The sequence below is a fragment of the Empidonax traillii genome, unplaced genomic scaffold (genome assembly GCF_003031625.1).
Source record: "Empidonax traillii isolate 1590-97213 ecotype Southwest subspecies unplaced genomic scaffold, ASM303162v1 scaffold142:size1213974, whole genome shotgun sequence".
NCBI lineage: Eukaryota > Metazoa > Chordata > Aves > Passeriformes > Tyrannidae > Empidonax > Empidonax traillii.
This window is the reverse complement of record NW_020955335.1, coordinates 851,176-870,392: the sequence shown is the minus strand read 5'-3', so window position 1 is coordinate 870,392 and position 19,217 is coordinate 851,176. Positions and strand designations below refer to the sequence as shown.

General features: G+C 43.5%; 1 protein-coding gene across 4 annotated transcripts; it reads right to left on the bottom strand.

Moving 5' to 3' along the window:
* Positions 1-916: 916 nt before the first annotated feature.
* On the bottom strand, positions 917-18,500 carry LOC114057695 (histamine N-methyltransferase-like). Of its 4 annotated transcripts, none has more exons than XM_027884321.1 (7): positions 18,394-18,500; positions 15,368-15,554; positions 14,380-14,432; positions 10,958-11,065; positions 7,442-7,572; positions 6,789-6,882; positions 3,412-4,509 (listed from the first exon to the last, which is right to left on the bottom strand). In XM_027884321.1, the coding sequence occupies exons 2-7, from the start codon at positions 15,502-15,504 to the stop codon at positions 4,154-4,156; spliced, it is 879 nt and encodes a 292-aa protein (XP_027740122.1). In that variant the 5' UTR covers positions 15,505-15,554; positions 18,394-18,500; the 3' UTR covers positions 3,412-4,153. The 4 variants fall into 4 exon arrangements, with proteins under 4 accessions (XP_027740125.1, XP_027740122.1, XP_027740123.1 ...); XM_027884322.1 differs by lacking the exon at positions 18,394-18,500 and adding an exon at positions 15,736-15,754; XM_027884324.1 differs by lacking the exons at positions 3,412-4,509; positions 18,394-18,500 and adding an exon at positions 917-939 and having other exon boundaries at positions 15,368-15,608.
* Positions 18,501-19,217: the final 717 nt, after the last annotated feature.

Below are 19,217 nucleotides of genomic sequence, written 5' to 3'. Positions count from 1 at the left end.
TTGTTAATAGGATATTTCCCAGCAAGGACTTCTTGTTATGCAAGCCAGGTTCACTATGTCATGCAGCATGATAGCAATAAAGTCTACAAGAATTTGTAATGAACTTCAATTACTAATAGATTATGGTTAATGGGAAATATGTGCAGTAAAGATATGGGTTTTTATATGCGCCTTCTGGTACTGTACAAGGCAATGATTTATGCTACAATTTCTGTTAACATTCTCCTGTATGAAAAAAAAAAAAGCCTAAATTGGTGGAAAGCCACTCCATCCATAACAAATATTTAAGATAATTTTGCACATCGTGTAAATGAAGATGTAAAATTAGATATTAATCCATTTCATTTTAGCATTTGTATTTTTATTAAAAATGAAGACTTTGCCCTACTGTGTAATGACATTAAAAATCCTATCATGGGCTGCAAGCATGAATTACACCGACGTAGGAATGGCGACAGCAGCCGAGCTGTGAGTGTGTGTTTGTTCAATTTGCTGTTGTAATTAACGGAGCAGGGAGAATATTTTTCTATGTGTGATTTAAAGTAACAGCCCTGAAGCTGCTCAGGCAGATGTGTTTGATGCAGGGGGACAGATGCATGAAGCCTGGGCTCCTTTGGAGGGGATCAGCCCTTCGCTCCCCCGCTGTGGCTCTGCCCCAGCCTCCCTGTGTGGCATCGCTCCCAAGCCGTACCTCACTCGAGGGCATCGGGCTATTCCCTTCCCTGCACAGCAAACCTCCCACGGGAATGACACAGGGAAATAATCACCTGATGCGCCATCAGAGCCACAAGCTCATTCTGACTTATCAGAGGGACACAGGCCTGGGTGTTTGCCTGCTGTTTCAAAGGAGGCTTCCTCCTCTTCCTCCTCCTCCCTCCCTCCCTCCAGCTTTTTTCTCCTGTACCTGTATTAGAATCTGTATATTCCAGGTTTATGTGCCTATGAAATGAAAACAAAAATGAATGTCTCCCAGTTTGAAAACAAACACTGTTCAGAGCCATCTCTGAGAAATATATAGATGCAATATCAAGGATTTCATTTACCCAGAGTCACATTTCATTGCTAAAACGTGTATTTAGCCAGAAAGGGGCACCCACGCATGAAGAACTTTCAGGATCATTTCTGGTATATTTTTTAATACAGGTATCCTGAAGCCTAACATTTCAATCAGTGTTATGCTGGTTTAATACCACTGCTCTCAGTGAACCTCTGTATAAAGCCTATAAGTTATTTTTCTAGGGGTGCAAGTGAGGAAAATGTGGGGTTGGGATTTGCCCTTTCTGCAAGACATGTAGTGATAGGACAAGAGGAATGGATCCAAACTGACAGAGAGCAGTTTTAGATCAGATATTAGGAAGAAATTCTTCATTTTGAGGGTGGTGAGGCCCTGGCACAGGTTGCCCAGAGAAACTGTTGGTGCCCCATCCCTGGAAGTGTCCAAGGCCAGGTAGGACGGGGCTTGGAGCACCCTGGTCTAGTGTAAGGTATCCCTGCCCATGGCAGTGAGGCTGGAACTGGATGATCTTGAAGGTTCCTTCCAATCCAAAACATTCTGTGATTTTATGGTTCTACAAAGACCCATCCCATCGGCCCACACATCTTCCTGGGGGTTTGCAAAAACCAAGGAGACGTGCTTTTGGAAGTAATTTCTGCTGGTTGAGATAAGGCAGACTTTCTGAGAGGAAAACAATTAATTCAGTGTAGAAAGCACACAGGAAACTTAAAAATTGCCATGTAAGTCTCAGTCCATGGACAAACTGCAGTCCTCCTCAATCATGCTGTGGAATGTCAGTATCTCACTGTACAAATTAAGGATGATTCTCATAAGAAAATGTGGTTCTTCACTCTGTTAGGAAGCTGTTTGAGAAATTTACAAAATGTCCTACAGTTTTTATGGTAAAATGAGCAAAAAATTGTGCTTCCCCATACTCGTTTCCTCCTAAGTAATATTTACTTCTTGGAAATGTGAGTGTTCCAAATTTAAAATTAAAAATAATTTATCCCTTAAGGGTGCTCTGCTGATTCAGTTTTCCCCCAGTCCCTTAGCAGAAGCAGCAGCATATACAGAATGGAGCTTACTGTGTTTTTTCCTCCAGTTTTTTAAATGAAATTATCCTCAGAAGCAAAAGAGGGGAAGGAGCTCTCTCGTGTATTCACATTGAACATCTTTTGTGTGTGTGTGTGGTCATATCCTCCTCTCTTCTCTCCAGATCAGCTCTGCTGCTCCTCATCTTTCCTGCTCTCTCCTGCATTTTCAGGACAAACCTCCCCCCAAACCTCTAAACTCCGTTTTTCATGTGGGTTATTTTTTAAGTCTGCTAAAAAAAGAAAACAACAGGACCTGCATGTGCATCTTATTGCTGGGTTTTGTTTTGGATTTGAGGGGTTTTGTTTTTGTTTTGGCATTCCTGTGGCTCTCAGAGATCTCTCACTTCTGACAGGGTTGATGTGGCAATATTCAGCGGTCACCTCCTCTGCAAGCACCATTTAGAAAAGGTCACTGGCAACATAAAAGAGCTACGAAAATAATTGTATCTTTAATTTGTTTCCCATTAGAAATGCATGCAGCAATCTGTTCTAATGAGAGATTTGCTTTCTTTCCTGCTTTGGCATGTGAGTGTAGCAGCTCACAGATATACTGAGGTCTTGTAATGCAGGAGTCTGTGCACAGAACTGTGTAAAGTGGTAATAGATCTTGTTCTGTTCAACAGCTGAGAAATATCGAGGAAGCATTCTAAAATACACTGGAAATTAATATTTGAGCGCTAGGAGAAGTTTGTGTTTCAAATAATTTGCCCCAAAATGAATATAAACAGCTATTAATGCCTAATATGATCTCCTGAAATGACTTCATATCATTAATAATCTATATTGTATCAGATATGTGTGTGCAAAAATAAAACATCATTTCTTGCAGCTAAAGTATTACCTAAAGTAAACCATTTCAACACTGAATCAAATTATTTCAATGGCAGAAATCACACCTGTCTCACGGGACAAATTGAGTATTCAGACTATTAAATCCATTCAAGCGACTATATTGTATTCCACTATGCATTGTGCCTCACAGAGAGCAAAACAGTTCCTAAAACTATAAAACCATTTAGCAAAACAAATGCATCAACCCCAACAGCCTCTCATGGAGCAGGAACTGAAACACCTTCTTGCTGAACTCCCTGTATATTGAACAGATTTACCTGACACGACACCACTGAAAATGAAAAAAAAAAATGCTACTGGAACTGGTCAGTTTTAGCATCACATTTTATTTTCACATTTTCCTTGTTACAAAGCTCACAGGCCTTCGTGGCCTTCACTGCCTGCTGAGGGAAATGCTGTGACCAGAAGGTTTGTATGGTTAATTAAAAATCCAAAAAATATAAAAAAAATAAGAAAAAATTAAAAAAAAAAAAAAAAAGTCCTGTGTGACTGTAGCTGCCGATTCCTGACAAAGACTGCAAAGACTGTGCATAGGGGCTCACCACTGAAATCCACCTCTCCAGGACAGTTGTTACCAACCCTGTGCCTCAACAATCTTCCATCGCTTCCCTCTTGTACATCGTCTTAAAGTAAAAATCCAGGAAAAAGGAAGCAGTGCCTCTACATGGAGTTGGCTTAGGAGGCAGGAGAAGGAAACCATTGAACATGCAAGTGTGAGGCCACTTTCACAGTAACTGGAGGTATGAGATCTTGAGGTCACAAGCTCAAGAAATCCCATCAGTAGCCACTGTGAGCCTCCACTCCTGCCAGCTGCACTGAGAAGCTGTAATTTGCTTGCCTGATCTGTAGAGAGTTTTTAAATGAAGATGATGAAACCACATGTAGTTGTGGATTATTTCTTAGGGAATGGCTGGGTTTCTGTATCCACTTTGCCTGAGTGGATAGTCTGAGTTATAGCTGATTATACAACATCCGTATGATAAAACACAATTTACTGCCCAGTGAGTTAAACATTCATGGATTAGTGTAGAATTAATCAGGTATTAAAGCTCACTTAGAACAACAGATGTTAATACTGATTTCTTAACAAGCTCCAAAAATTATATATCAGTGCTGAATTAAGCCATTTAAAAAGATTTAAAAAACATATTTCAGTCCTTAACAGTTTGTATCTGACTTTTTGCTTTAGATCAAGAAGCAAGAAGAGGTTAATTCACGGGTCAATCACTATTACACCCAGGCTGTTATTGAAAAGCACCTTCCCATCTCTGTTTTCACTGCATCCAGGCTTTCTCAGCTCTTCCATTAACTGACGCTTTAGTTCAGGAGGAGCAGTTTTAGAAAACTCAAGTGTTTCTGTCAGGAAATCTAGCAACAACTCCCCCTCTTTGTCCCCTTCAATAAAGCAGCTCGTTATGTCCATGTGGGATGGGAGCTCGTAGAGCTGGTACTTCAGCCCTGCTGAATCCAGCATCTTTGGCAAGTCACCAGAGGAGATATAAGTGCAGAGATCATCCAAAGGGAAGGAAGATGCATACTTCTTCCACAGCGTGTCCCAGCCACTCTTTCCTAAGAGATAAACCACCAGAAAAATGCTCAGGAGTAAGGAAAAACATTATTTGAACACAGTTTTGATCATCTGTGGGTTTTTTAGCAGTTGTCAGAGTCGGGATGTGTCCTGGGGCGCATGGTGGAGACGGCTGACTTCCTGCTTCTGTGCCTCAAGTTTGGGGACTGCTGGAGTGGGTGGACACATTATCTACCCTGGAGCTCCAGCACCTCTCCCCAAAGCCCTCAGGTGAGGCCAGAGCAGTTCATACCCGTGCATGCACCTCTTCTCAAGGGACATTTTACAAAGCAAAAACAGCTGGGTAAGCTGAAAACTCCCCAGTTGTGTCTTCACATCTTTTTTTTTTTCCCTCAGCCTGGATGTCTGATTCAGTATTTCTGCTGTAAATCATTTTTAAAAGGATCACCCACAATGACTGGACAGGATGAAAATAACTTCGAGCCTAATGAGCAGCTCTTGAAAGTTACAACTATAATTCTCCCTAAGTACCAAAACCAGTTGCTCTGCGGTTTTGCAGTTTCTTTATCTGCAAACAGTTATTTATAGTCAAATAAACAGTTTGGTGTTTAGAAGAGAGGCTACAATATTTTCTTTCACCTGGTGGAAATTGAATGCAGAGCGCTAATTGCAGGAAATTTGCTGGTGTCAGTGTTGTGTGACTCAGTGCCGTCTCTGAGCCGAGCAATTACACAGTACCTGAACGCAGCATTATTATAATGGCCCTCGACAGGCTCAGCATATGGCACTGCTTTTGTTTTCAGGGCGATGTAAACAGATCCATAGCTCCTGCAACTCGCCTGCTCTCCCGGCAGGGTCAGAGCAGGAGGGACTGCAACTCCACCAACTGACCCAAGCCCTCTCCTAACAAACTGGGTTTTAATTAACACACCCTGATGTGTTTGCGTTGGAGAAGACATTTCCTTTTTCAAAATGAGCTTTGTTCTCCTGATCTTTCAGTACCTCTTTTTGCTTCAGTGCTCATTTTCATGGCACTTCTTCCTTCCTCTCTCTATTCTCTCGTTTCCCCCAAGGTTTTCCCTTGCTTTCCTTTCTTCTGTTCTGAGTCCTGCTTCTCTCTCCCAATTTTTTGTTCGCTCCAGCAACTTCTGCTCCATCAGAAAACATGGAGTCACATTACCCAGAAAGGACTTAAAATCCTCTCAGTGAACTTTAATAATTTTAATTTTGAACAAAGATGTGTTCCTTCCTTTATTTATGTTTTGTGAATATTCAAATGGACAACTTAAGCAGCTGAAAAAGAGTTTCAATTAAATATGTGTAGGTAATCAGAAATAGCCTGATTTTACAATTTATTCTCTTTCAGCCAAAGAACAAGTACAGGTTTTTTAAGTCATTTTAAATCATATTGTTACAGATTTCTTGTCGTGAACTGCTTGAAAACACTTTGAACCAAAAATATTTTGGAAAGAAAATAGTTTGAATAAATTCAGTTCAGAGAATTGTCTCTGTATTGTGGATCCTTCATGAACAAACTAAAAAGCAACTTCATCAAATACAGTTTGCAGGCATGGCCAAATTAAATAAGAAATTAAGCTTAAACCTCTGAACAAATAATGCTTAACATCCCTTTCAAAATTATCAGATGAGACTGTTTACACAACTAAAATTTCCATAGCTTTTAAAGCAAATTAAAGGCTTTCCAGAGTCAAATTGAACTCCACCATTTCAGTACCTCTGGCATGCCTTGCTCACAGTATTAAAAGGTCGTTGTTTACTCTGCTCCTGCATTTTCCTGCTGGACTGACCACAGAGCATCTCTACGAGACCTGAAACGGCCTAAGAATGCTGTTTTCTACACAAAAATGATGATATTAAGGAAATGGGCAGTTTGAGAAGAAAATGAACCATATGTGCTGTAACACCTGCTGTATGGCACAGCCGAGCCCCGCCGTGGCTGTTTGCTTAATGCCACGAGTCTCCGGGAGCGAGACAATGCAGCGCCCAGCCTGGAAAACCTTTTCCAGCAGACAGCTGAGGATGGAGCAGCTCTTCCGAGTGAGAGCTGCAGGATGGAACCTCCCTCCTGATGTGGGGCCTCTGCTGTTATCCACAGCTGGACAGGCTGTAAGATGGGGAAAGGCATAGGGCAAGAAGATGTTTTGTGCCCACGACGTGGGTTTGGTGGCTCATAACATCTTGGTGTTTATGACCCACGCAGGTTTCAATGGATGTCATTTCACCTCTGTGGCCTGTGCTAAACTCACAGGAACCCCAAAGCTCTTGCCTGACTGAGCAGCGCTGGTGGAGCAACTCTCACCTGACACCAGGATAATGAGGAGCTTTCCCTGCGATTCCAGGAGGCTGTGGAAATACCGGACAGTTGCTGGGACATCTCTCACATAGTACAGCATCTGGAAAAAGCAGAGATGCTTGCATCATACAGTGCCATCTATTAGAACTAGTACCAGTGGTAAAATAATTCAAAAAGGGGCAATCCTGGCAGGTGAGCAGCGGGACAGCAAGGCACGTTAGCAAGATGCCAGGCAGTGGGCTCACACTGCAGGCTCAGGCTGTCACTGCCGTGCCTGCTCTCTGGCTCTCCCAGGACCAAGCTCATGTTCATTCATTAACCCGAGATAAAGAGATTCACCTTTCTTCTCAGTGAAGATGGCTTGTAATGGCTTCAGTGAACTTGGAAATACAAAGGCAATTTCATGGAGAGGACAAGGAGCTTTTGAAGACACTAGTTAAAATGTATTTTTAGTTGACTGCCACCCACAGCCTGGTTAATAGGACTACTGTGCTCAAAGCTGCTTTTCATTTTTGCAGTTCACTTATGCTGAAGTACTTCAAATTACTGGGAAGTAAACTCACCTTTCTCCCCCTTAGAGTGGATAATGAGGTCACATACTTCATGCATACTTTTAACAGCCAAGACTTTGATAGCATTTACTTTGCAGAGACTCTTACCTGGATCATGTGAATGAAGTCCCACTTTTTAGACTTCTTTTCTGCTTTCATTCGACTTTCATATTCATAAGCTGTCTCCTTGTGCCAGGTAAACTTTATGTTCCCAAGGTTTGATGTCTGAGCCACACGCTCTTAAACACGGGAGAAGGTAGGGCAGAGTTATCTCAATTGCAAATATGGGACTGATTTCCACTCAGAGCTTTAATACATCCAAAAGTCATATTTAGGTAGAGAGTGTTGGTACCAGTTTAACACAACAGTAATTTAAAACCTTGAGCCCATCTGTGAGGAGGAGGCTGTAAAGGGCTTTGTAGGATGAAGTCTTAAGAGTGTCTTGATACTTTTCCCTTTGCTCCCTCATTTGGCTCCTCTGGTCTTTGCATGATTTAAAAAAAAAAAAAAAAAAGAAATAAATTCTTCCCAAGATTGGCTCAAGTTAATTTAAAATATGTTCATTGGCTCATGAGGCCACAAGCAGCATATTTCATGTTGAATGGGAGAAGGATTGATGGTCCCATCACATAAGTGCCACACAAAACCCACATGACGGAGCAGAAGCCAGGCTGTGGTGGAGGGTTTTCCCCACATAAATACAGCAGTTGGAGGATGGATCAAAGAGTGAGTTATTGTGGAGAGAAGCACAATTAAAGGGTTGAGAATGGCAGAGAAAGCAAATGTCTCCTTCTGAGACTGTGTAATTGGGATGGTGGAAGAGGGAAGGAGCTTTGCTCGGTAAACAAGGACCTACCTCTTGACATTTTGGCTTCTGCTGTGTTGAAATAATTTTTCAAAAGTGCACAGTTTTGGCCAACTGCTTCAGGTAAAAGGGATGACAGTGTTTTAAAGCAAAGACTAGTATAAGGAGCAATATATGGAATGTTTTCAGACCTCAATACAATGCACATCAGCAACTGAGGAAAGCAGAAAGCTGGAGAAGTGGATTCAAAGAATAAGTTACACTGAGGGCCTGGCTCATCACTGCATTCTTTCCTTTTTTTATGGGAGCAAAACTGTGAGATAATTTCATAATTTAGGGGATGCTGGAATACTAATGTCCATCTGCTGGCATATGGAGCTCATCTCACTGCGTTCCTGCCTGGCACCCAGGATTGCTCCAGGACAAAGCTAGCCTGGATGCAATTCCTGTGCTTCGCTGGAGTTAGCATAAATTTAAAACTTAAATGGCCCAAAGGCAGACTGAGCCTTAGCTACAGAACACATGTTCAAAACAACACCATTTGCTAAGACCAGCGCCTCTACACCACTACCAACAATGTTTCTCCTTTTGGGCTCTGATTAGGACACATCCCCGCCAGACAGATGAGGAATGCTCCATCAGTGCTTATCTCCATTCTTCCGTGGCTGGAAATGGGCCACCTCTTTCAGATGCTGCTGCTGTTACTCTGGTAATTTCCAGTTATCAGTCAATGGCCCCAGCACTTGCAGTTCAGATTTCATTTGCTGTTTTAAACTCAGGCATCATCCAGCAGCAGTTCATATCCCCATCATCAATAATCTGGTGCAATCTGGTTCAGTTCAACTGCTAGTTTGCCTGCAAGAACAACTGAATTGCTTGCCAGAGTGGGCCTTTAAAGTCAAAGTTTCAGAAAAAACAAACTCGTTTGGATTTTCTGCCCAAAGATTCATCTGAAGCCATTTTGAAAAGTTTCCTTAATTTTCTCTTGAGTTCACCCCAGATTGTTTGGATCAAAGCTGGTCATGTGCCCCTGACAGGTGCCATCAAAATTGATCTGCCTGTAATTGGGCAGTGGCAAGGCAGCTCAGTCCTGGGGACACCAACACTCCAATTATAGTCACCAAAGGACTTCACCAGGCCATGGACCATGAATGAAGGAAAGTCACAGCCTGGCTATGGAGCTTCCATCATATGTCTCAGCCTAAGAGAAACCTGGGTTTGTCACCACTGCATGTCCCAGTATGAAGTTTCTCTTGTGAGCTTGGCTTCCACTTTCCTAGGAGAAAGTATTTGGTGAGGCAGAAAACATAACTCCTGAATCCTCAGAAGTGCAGATAATGTTTCTAATTCTCCATGGAAAATCTTAGGCCTCAGAAACCTAATTAACAGTACCTACTGGGGATGTGATTAATTACCAAATAAGAAAGTTGAAAGAAAGAAATTCAGATGAATATTTCATTTCTAGTTTAGCATAAAACTTGAAAAAAGGGCAACATGTTATATTTTCTTTAACTTTCTTCTGAAAAGAAGCTCACTGAAGTAGGATAGGACTGTTGGTGGTAGCTGGTGGGACCACTTAGGAAGATTCAGAACAAACTCAATCCTACATAGCCCAGACAGGACAGAAATGCTTTGTGCAGGTGCACAAATATCTAGTAAACAGAGCAGATGCTCTGTTGCCCATCCTTGACCTTTCCAGCCTGGAGCACTGTAAAATCTCCATCTTTTAAAAGATCAGGTCCATGTAATGCAGAGACATATAAAAAAATTTATGTTTTTATTGGGAGCCTTTGGTGTTTCCAGTGACTCTGAATTCCCACGCTGCAGGGAGAAAGGGATATTTTTTTTTCCTTTGACTTCCACAAGTTGCTTCATACTGAGAATGCTTCATTTTTAAGGACATAAGCAAGAGCAAGAGTTGGAGATTTACAGTGTGGTTTTACAGTCTGGTGTTTACTATGGTTTGGAGCATTTCCAACAACACAGTCTGCTGATGAGGTTCATTCATTACTGTCACATCCATTCAGCAGCTCCTCTCTGGGAAGGTGTGCCGTGCTCTGGGCTTCTCACAGCTCCTACATGTAGCTGGTGTCACCTCCACACAACACCATAATTACCTGCTAAGGTAAAGCCTGGTAGGTGTTAATCCAGTGATAATCAAACTGAGGATTGCTATTTAATGCTCACTTTGTAGGGCAATTTGACCAAAGTACCCTTGTTAACACTCAGTCCTCCTTGGAGAACGATTCGCATTTCTTCTTGAGTGTTGCTCAGACCTTTGGGCTGGTGGAAGGAAACAAACTCTAAGCCCCAGAGCTTCCTATCAGTCTTGCTTTCCTGAACATGTTTTCTAATTCAAAGCATGGTAACTAATTTAGTGCACCACTGTGAGGTTTAGCTATTTGTTGCAAACGATTTTAAAGATGTCAGAGAATTACCATGAGACTCTAAAATTTTCCCTTTGATGCCGAGGAAGGATCCTGATTCAGTGCAAGTTGAAGGAGAAAAACGATCTGAAATGTGGGGATTTTACTCTATTCCCATACAATCACCCATCAGTTCCCACCTTGTTTGGCTTTTAAAGTCTGTCTAGCCAAGCCATGCAGAGTCCTTGCAGCGTGAGAGACTAAGATTTTAACAAGAGCGAACATTGTTGAGAAGTAATGATGGCAGAAAAAACATAAAATAGTGAATATTTTTTACTTTTATGAGACTTTTCTGACAAGAAAACATTTGAATGTAGGGTCATTCAGCTTTCAACACTTTTAAATGCATTTAGCGTATTTAATGTAAATTTAATTTATTTAATGTAAAAATACCTTTGTACTTGGAGATTTGGTCAGCACTTGGCTCTACCGCCTCATTGTTGATGGTGACCCCGGGATATCTGGCTTGTATTTTTGAGAGGATCAGCAGGTCCATCTCACCTAGAGAAGCAGGAGACACGAAATACAAAATGAAAGCAGAGCTCAGGCAAATGTGATCTCCACCACCATCACATCCCCAGTTTTGAAGACTGGTGCCTGCTGTTTATGTACAGAAGATGTACCACACAGGTACGTGCAGATTTGTATTTTCAGTAGGTTGCCACTGGAGATTGAGCTCTAGGATTTCAGAAAAATTTAAATATCCATTCCAGCTATCTTCATTTCTCCTCTCTGACTGCCACTATCAGTGCCAAGGGAAAATCAGCCGCAGTCATGCCTGTGGCTTGACCTCACATTTTCTGGGCATGGTCTAACCTCTTGGGAGATATCCTAAATGGCTCTGACAGTGCCAGTTCTGATGGTCCCAAGTCACCAGAGAACCTGGCAGGATTCCTTAGGAGTCAGTAAGAGCATTTTCAGCCAAGTGTCTCTCTGGTTACAAGGTCATGTGGGGGAGGGCAAAGAAAATATGTGTTTACACTGGAATCAGAGACAATATTCATGTCTGTTTGTCTTCAGTGTCCTGTGACTTTTCCCAAAAGAATGATGAATAGAGCACATACCATTTGTGTTTATCCAAACCCTGTTTACAGAATACCCCAGAGATTACTGTACTTTTTTTCTTTTTGGTGAGGAATAGTTCTCTCTAAACACTGTTCATGCCAGCTGTAATCATTTTATTGATGGATGCACCAGTAGATCCAACATTTCAAAATTCAAAAATAGCTGCCATATTTCTTGGCATCTCACCCCATCTGTGTATAGGAAACTCAGGGAGATGATATTCCTGCCTGAGGCATGGGTCCAGGGACAACATCCCGCTGGCTTGCTTAGCTTTCTTCAAGCTCACTTCTGCTTATTGTGCTTGGATAGATTTTAGGTGGAAAAAATAATAGAGGAATAAATTAAGGTAGAAAGAGTGAAACAGAGGGTAACTGCAGTGAATAATAGAGCCAGGGGTCATGTTACAGGCAAATGTATTGCCCTGAAAGATGGATTTGTGCTTGCACACAACTCCACTTTATAAAACTCCCTGCAAATACAAGAAGTTATGTACTGAATGGAAGATCACACAGCGAGCTCTGATGGCCAGACAGGCCCTTGCTGAGGGGCTGTGGAGGGAGGGCCAGCACAGCCTCTGCACACCCTCATGGTTTTCAGTGCCCCTGAACTCCCACTACGTCAGCATTAGCTCCATTATACAAAATATTTGAGGTGCAGAAAGAAAATATTTGGCATTAAATTGCTCATTAGTGCCCAGAGGGCATAATATATAAAGTGAGGAAGAGTTTCATTTTTTCAGACTTACACGTCTTTCTCAAAGCAACCACTAATACCAACACGTACGTGGCATCAGTGGAAGCACGTTCTTTGAGGGAGGGAAATTGAATTTCTGAAGCAGCAGAAACAGCTGCAGCTTTGCTATCTCTGCAAACCCTGTATTCTGTTGAAAAATCAGAGCAGAGCCAGTTGACTGCAGGCTGCCATGATGAAGTTTGGGAACAGTCAATTTGTAACAAACTACTGCAACAACTTGATTTTTGGTTGCTTTACCAACTTCCTGTGAAACGATTTAGCCATTTGAAAGGGCTGTGCAGGACCTGATAAAAACCCAAAAATTCAAATTTTGTATTTCCATATGCAGATAGGTTAGTATATTCCTTTCCACTCTTCTGTGGCCAAACCACCCTTGTATTTTCTTTAACCAAAAAAAAACCACCCTTTTGATTCATAATTTAATCCACAGCCTTAACTGACTTCAGTCAGCTCTTTTATATGCAAACAAGTGCCCTGAGGCATTTTACAGTCAGATCTGTGGCAGCTTGCATTATCAACAATTTGGCAATTAGGCTATCCGAATTATTTAAACTCTCCAACACAATTACCTTTTAAAGGCTACCACTATGTTCACCATTAAGTTTCTAATTAAACATTTTACGTAACGGGATAGTTTATGGCACAGTTGCTACTTTATAGCAGTGTTGATGACTTTTATGGTTTTTAAAGGTACAGAGTGCGACGCGCTGGAGTGTGAACTTAATAAAGCAGCGGCTGTGGGCGAAGGCAGGCGCCATGTGCAGACGAGTGTAATGGGATATGATCCTGCATTAAATGGCTTCCTTGCCTCCAGAGGGGGAAAAGTGGAAAGGAAATGCTTTCCTTCCATGCTCCCTCCCGTGAAGAGCAGGGCAGATGGGGCCGGGGCAGCAGATCCGTCACCGCCCTCTGACATCAGCCAGGGTTGGCTGCAGGGATTTGGGAGTCAACTCCGTCCTGACCTCACAAGAACCTGTGATGGGAACAAGCCAGGGAACAGATGGGTTTGGGTGATTTGGGGTTTTTTACATCACAAAGTGAGTTTTGACTGCGCATTATTGACTACTGAATGTCCATCACGCCAAGCTGGTCTGTCCCTGGTCAGGGAGTGAAGTACCTCACTAAGTAAAGGGTTCCCATTAAAAAGTTTGGGGTTTTTTTGGTGGAAGAGTGGTTTCCTTTGTTTGGAGAGCAATGTTCCTCCCCTGTCACACTGTCTGTTTTCTAACTAAAGCCCACCATTTATGAACAATTATTGTATGGAGGAGAGATTGACAAAACTGAGATTAGTCTTTGGTGATGGTATGACTAGAGCATTTGAGCTAAATTAACTCCTCATATAACATTTAAGTGTGGTGAATTAATAGGCAGAGCAGAAAACAGGTTTTAATTATGAGGGAACTCAAGCAAGAAGTTAACAAGAAGAAACCACTTGATCTTACTGGTATTGTTTTTCCATCCAGTGAACTTGAGATAAAATACTTATTAATTCTGATTTCTGCTGGATTTCTTTGGGATCTTATGTTCAGCTCCAGTGTTTTGGGGTACAGCAGATACAGGAGGCATTTCTGCATTGACTGGGGCCAGCAAATAAGTACAGGCAAAGCAGAGTTCAGCCATGGCTGTCACATAGCAATGATGGGGAGTTATCACCTCAACAAATAGTTACAATGCAAGTAAAAATTTAATTTTCTGAGGAACCTAAGACATGATGGCACTTTTTTTGGGGGTGTGTGAAGAAACACTAAGGGGGCAATTCAAGCTTCTCTCTGCCCTTCAGGAGTGAGGGTGCAGAGGGAGTTTTTTGTGGAGGACATAAAAAAATCAGGGTGGGGAGGAACAAGCTGTTTTTAGATGACATGGTCCCACACCAACTACCACCATCTGTCCCTTGGAGCTGACTTTTCAAGAAAAGACTTATTTCTCACTCTTCTCCTTCTTGCAATTTTTAATCCTCTATTCTTTGGTAAAAACATATCAATATTGAAGTAGCATACCTGCTCCACCACCAACGCTTAGAACATTGATTGTAGATTTCCCATTTCCAATACTGAAAAACATTATTTATGCATGTTAGTAGAGCTCCCAGTGGAGAGGGCTAAATGCAAGATGTGAAGCACTGGAGATCCCACGAAGACTAAAATCTGCAGGACAAAACCACAGTGCAATCTGTGCATGTAGAGGCACAGTGGGCAGGAGGGGGCAGGAGGGATCAGATTCAGAGCTCTGCTCTCTGGAGATTCCCCATTTCCCGCTATTTTGGTGATTTGTAGAGGCTTTTATTATGAGTGCACATAAGCAGAAGCAGGTAAACGCCTTCTCTGTGTCTGTGCTCTGAGGAACAGAGACTTCCCTGGGTCTGGACCAGCAGCTTAAAAACTATTTGTAGAAGTTTTACATTTTGCAAAATGGGGAGGAAGAGAGGAGAGTGCAATGTTCTTAAAATCCCTGAGGGAGGCTTTGGCAGAGCCATGAAACCCTGAGCCCTGAAGAGAGCCTCCCCAGAGCCAGGATTTAAAGCTGGCTGCCACCTCCTGTGCCAGCCTGCAAAGCCAGGGGTCCAGCAAAGGACACACACTGGCAGGCAAAGCAGGAGAATTATTCAGCCACACCAGAGAGACTCTGAATATTACCTGAAAAGATTACTTTTAAAAAGCTGCTTTCAATCAAATTTAACGTTAGTGAGTAGTATCTGTTACTGCTTTTCAGAGCTGATTCAGGGTAAGCTGTATTTGTGTGTGAGGAAACAATGCAGCCTTATCTCCTCCCTGCTAGGCAGGCTCCGTCCCAGAGAGCCGCCATCCAGCCGTGTGCGTAAATGGAATCTCCAGCCAAGCCCTATCAGAGACCCACAGATGGGGCAGCTGTCAGGGAGCAGCAATCTGCCTCTTGCAGGCAGCCCCCTGAGCCCAGCCGAGCCCGTCACCACCATGGGAACCGTACCCCAGGCTGTCCCTCAGCTCGGTGTGGCCACCTCGGTGTTACCTCGCTATCACATCCGGCAGCTGCCTCTCCATGAACTCCCGCATGCTCTGATGCTCCGTCGACTTCTCCAGGAACAGGCGGAACGACTGGAGGTATCTGTCGGGGTCGGTGAGCAAGTTCCTCATGGGCGACGCCATGCTGGGGGTCAGAAGGGTGCAGGAAGGAGGGGACAGGTCTCCTCGCAGACCTAGAGAAGGAATAAAAAACACCAGAGGGGAAAAGTCAGCACGTGTCTGGACTTCGCTCCGTGTTACGCAATTTTGCAACACAATCTGGGTTGAATCGGGTCCAAGCAACAAAGGGTAATACATCATCTTTAATCTGTGCAGAGGAAGTGCCAGCATTTTTCAACTGCGCTGACACAGGACTCTGTCAAAACCCAGTAAAAGGGTCTTCAGGTGGTTCTTAAACAAAAGAAAATTTCCCCTGTTTTGTGAAGGCATGGAGAGGCTCCAGAGGCTGGGTCTGGATTACAAGAAAGCGCAACACTCATCTCCAGAGATGCTGGCAGATGTCTCTATGTGTATTTTTAGTCTTTTGATGTTCTTAAAGGGAATGTTGATGGTGGGGTAAAAACAATAAAAACCTTGTAAATGCACTTTATTCCTCTGGTTCCTCTGAAGATAATGGTACAATTCCCATGGGTAAGTAGTTAATTCACCAAAGCCACGTGAGTTACAGGAATAGATGTTGTGCTAAACCTGGCTTACAGGGAGTCAGGAGCAAGGCAGGCAGTGTGCTACCAGGAAATGCCAGGCTGTAGCTTGAAAAGTGCACAGAGATGTCTTCATCTTCTCTTAAACTGCAGTTTAAGTCTATCACATCTTGTCCTAACTGGAATGGGGAAAGAGGAACCTTCTTCCTCTTCAGGTCCCTTGCTTAAAGACTGCACCACATTCCCACAGTGTCTCCTGCCATCTCCTCCGGCTTTCCTGCAGAGGTTACGTCTCAGCCACTTCTCATCATTTTTATTGTTCTCTTTGGACTGTCTCCAGCCAAGCCTCCCACCTGCTGACATCCCCTGACTCCTGGCATGCCAGGATGGCTTCCCTGACCCCACTGAGACCCCTTGCCTTCTCTCACCAGCATGACCACTTGAATACAAGCCATGGGCTTTTCCCAGACTACTTCTCTTGGCCCTCTCAGTTATAGTTCTGGTCTCTGTTGTGCTCAGGTCCCTCCCAGCTGCACATCAAACAGCAGTCTTGTCCCTCCTCCAGATCATGAACAGAAACACAAGTGAGTAGCAGGCTCTGGTTCATACTTGCCATTACCTCCCCTTCTGGCAGTGAACTTCCCACAGATTTTCTAACTATGGAACCAGTTTTCCACCCACCCATTATCTGTCTCATCAAGGCCACATCTTCCTCGCTTGTTTATGAGAATGTCATACACAACACTGCCAACTCCTTCTCCCCTGTACACCAGCAGAAAGATGGGCTTGGGATGATTTCTTCCTGCTATTTCCACATTTTTTGGCCATCACCTTGTCTTTCCTCCTTGAAGGACAATTTCTAGGGACAGCCATCATGCTGAGCAGCTGCAGTTCTCCAGCTCCCTCTCCTGCCCCCTTTCCAATGACAACAAAAGTTGTTTGGCTCGGCCCATTTTCCTTCGCTGCTCATGACAAAGGTAATATCCAAGCCATGACATGTTTTGGTTTTGTAACCCACGAGCCACATCTCCACATGTCCCAAAGGTTCCTGCAGGAAGGATCATGGTGAAGGCTGGGGACAATGCACCTCCTCCAGTACGTGCTGCTACCAGAGCCATGAAATCAATTAGCAATGTCTGATAATTGTGTCCTTAAGCCTGTCCTGAAAACCCCTGGAGCAGGACCCGAGGTGTGACCTTCCACCTATATTGTCTCCAAGGCAGACCAGCTTTGGCTGTTCCCCACTTTCTCAGACAGCAAGGATGCTTTCAAGGGGAAAACCAGCAAAACAGAGAATGTTAAAGAGCAATGATGAGAAAGACCTGATAATGGCTGGGAGAGTTTTAAAGGGAGAGCTTTAAAAACTTTGTCAATCTCTGATCAACAACCCCTCCCTGACCCAGATGACCTGCACTTGAACTCCCAGCAATGTCTGAATTAACCTCGGCAAATCAAGTACGAATTTTGCCAGAAAGAGTAAGGAAGAAAACTCCTGGATGTATTTCATGTGAAAACTACTCACTATTAACCCACCTTGAAAGCACAGTAGTGTATTCCTTGTTTACCCATTCTTCTGCTCTGCCCAACTACTCACTTTTTGTTTTATAGCAAAAAGAGGCTTTGCCATTTGCCACTAATATATTTTAGTATGTTCAATCTTGAGAAAATATTTTGCAGTTAATAAGAGAAGATTAAGATAATAAACCTTTTTTTTTTTTTTTTTTTTGCCTCCCTCTACTTCCCATGATTTAATTTGCTGATGTCCCCTGCTCAGCAGTCTCTAATGAACAGCTGAGATTCATTTTCATGTTAGCCGCAGTTCAAGGAATTTGTCTCGCTTCTTTCATTAAGCTTTTGGCTGTTTGAATTTGCCCCATTTATTTGATTCTGTGTTTTTGCTGTTTGAATTGCAGCCAGTTAGCTTTAAAAAACGAGTAAAGGAAGGAAAGGATTGTTTCTGAATCAGGCTGATGGAAACTTTTGGATAGTAATGTTCACTTGGGCATGTTCCTTTCAGTAATTATCAAATTTATACGTAGCTCCCTGAGAAGACCGAGGAGTTTTGGAAGCAGACACTGTGTTTACGTTGCGGTTACTTGATCCGCCCCTGGTTTGTGCAGGCGCGGGCAGAGTGAAACCTGCTTTAAACTCGCCGTAAAACCCTTTAAACTTTCCCTGGGAAGGCAGAAAACAAAGCGAGCGTGCCTTCAGCTGTGAACTATTTGCAGCGGGAGCTTGGGTTTATCAGCACGGGATTACGCCTGTCGCTGAACGCCAGGGAGGGAAGGAGGGAGGGAAGGAGGGAGGGATCCCTCTCGGAGGGGCTCCACGGAATCCGCTCCGCTGGCGATCGCTCGCAGGCCTTACTTACGTGGAGTGGTCCGTGTCCCGCGGGGCTCTGGGCTCCCGTGGAGTGATGCCACCGAGGTCCTGGGATGTGCTCCCACCTTCTCGTCCAGCCGCTTTCCCAGGAATTGCTGCTGTCCCACCCCCGGGGCTGCGACGTGGCGTCACGGGGGAGGTTTTGCTGCCCGAGGAAGGAGCAGGCAGAGCTGTAACCTCGCGTGGCAGCCTCTGTGGAGGCAAAGGGGCAGCTCCGACACTGCCCAACATCTCCGCTGTCACTCCCCTGCATGCTCCCCACCGGCTGTCCCCCAGGACACCCTGGCGCGGCCACCAGCACCCTGGGAACATCAGGACACCGAGCCCTATCTCTGTGTTAATAACACCATGGCACTGCCACGGCTGTATAGGAAATGCAGCTCTTGACAGGTTGGAAATAGTTGTCTCAGTGTGTGGCACGTGGCGATGGGCAGCATCATTTGCAGTTCGCCTATAGAACCCTACCATTATAGAATACTTTGCTTTTTAGCTGGTTTTCTTGCCAGCAGCTAGGCTTCTTATCCCTTCCTTTCCTGGACCGAAACAATGGAATTTTCCAAGTTGTGTGCACCCTCTGCAGCCCTGTTAGGAGCAGTTTTATCCTAGGGAACACAAAAAGCATTGGCCCATATCTGCTGTCACATTGTGTTTTGGTGTTCGGGACACTAACAAAATATTTGTCCTATGTTTGCCTCAAGTTATTCTTTGTTTCTTTATATTTAGCAAGAAGGAACTTTGTTAAGTTAAATAAAGACATTTTCTTTCTGAACTTGGAGAAATGAACTGTTTAACAGTTCAAACTATGAAAGTAAT

Excerpts from the sequence above, each read along its gene's own strand:
- LOC114057695 (XM_027884321.1), bottom strand. The coding sequence starts at position 15,504 with ATGGCGTCGCCCATGAGGAACTTGCTCACCGACCCCGACAGATACCTC. Across the intron at positions 14,433-15,367 it reads CTGCCGGATGTGATAGCGAG|TATTGGAAATGGGAAATCTA; the intron begins GTAACACCGAGG and ends AATGTTTTTCAG. Across the intron at positions 4,510-6,788 it reads CCTCATTATCCTGGTGTCAG|GAAAGAGTGGCTGGGACACG; the intron begins GTGAGAGTTGCT and ends TTTATCTCTTAG.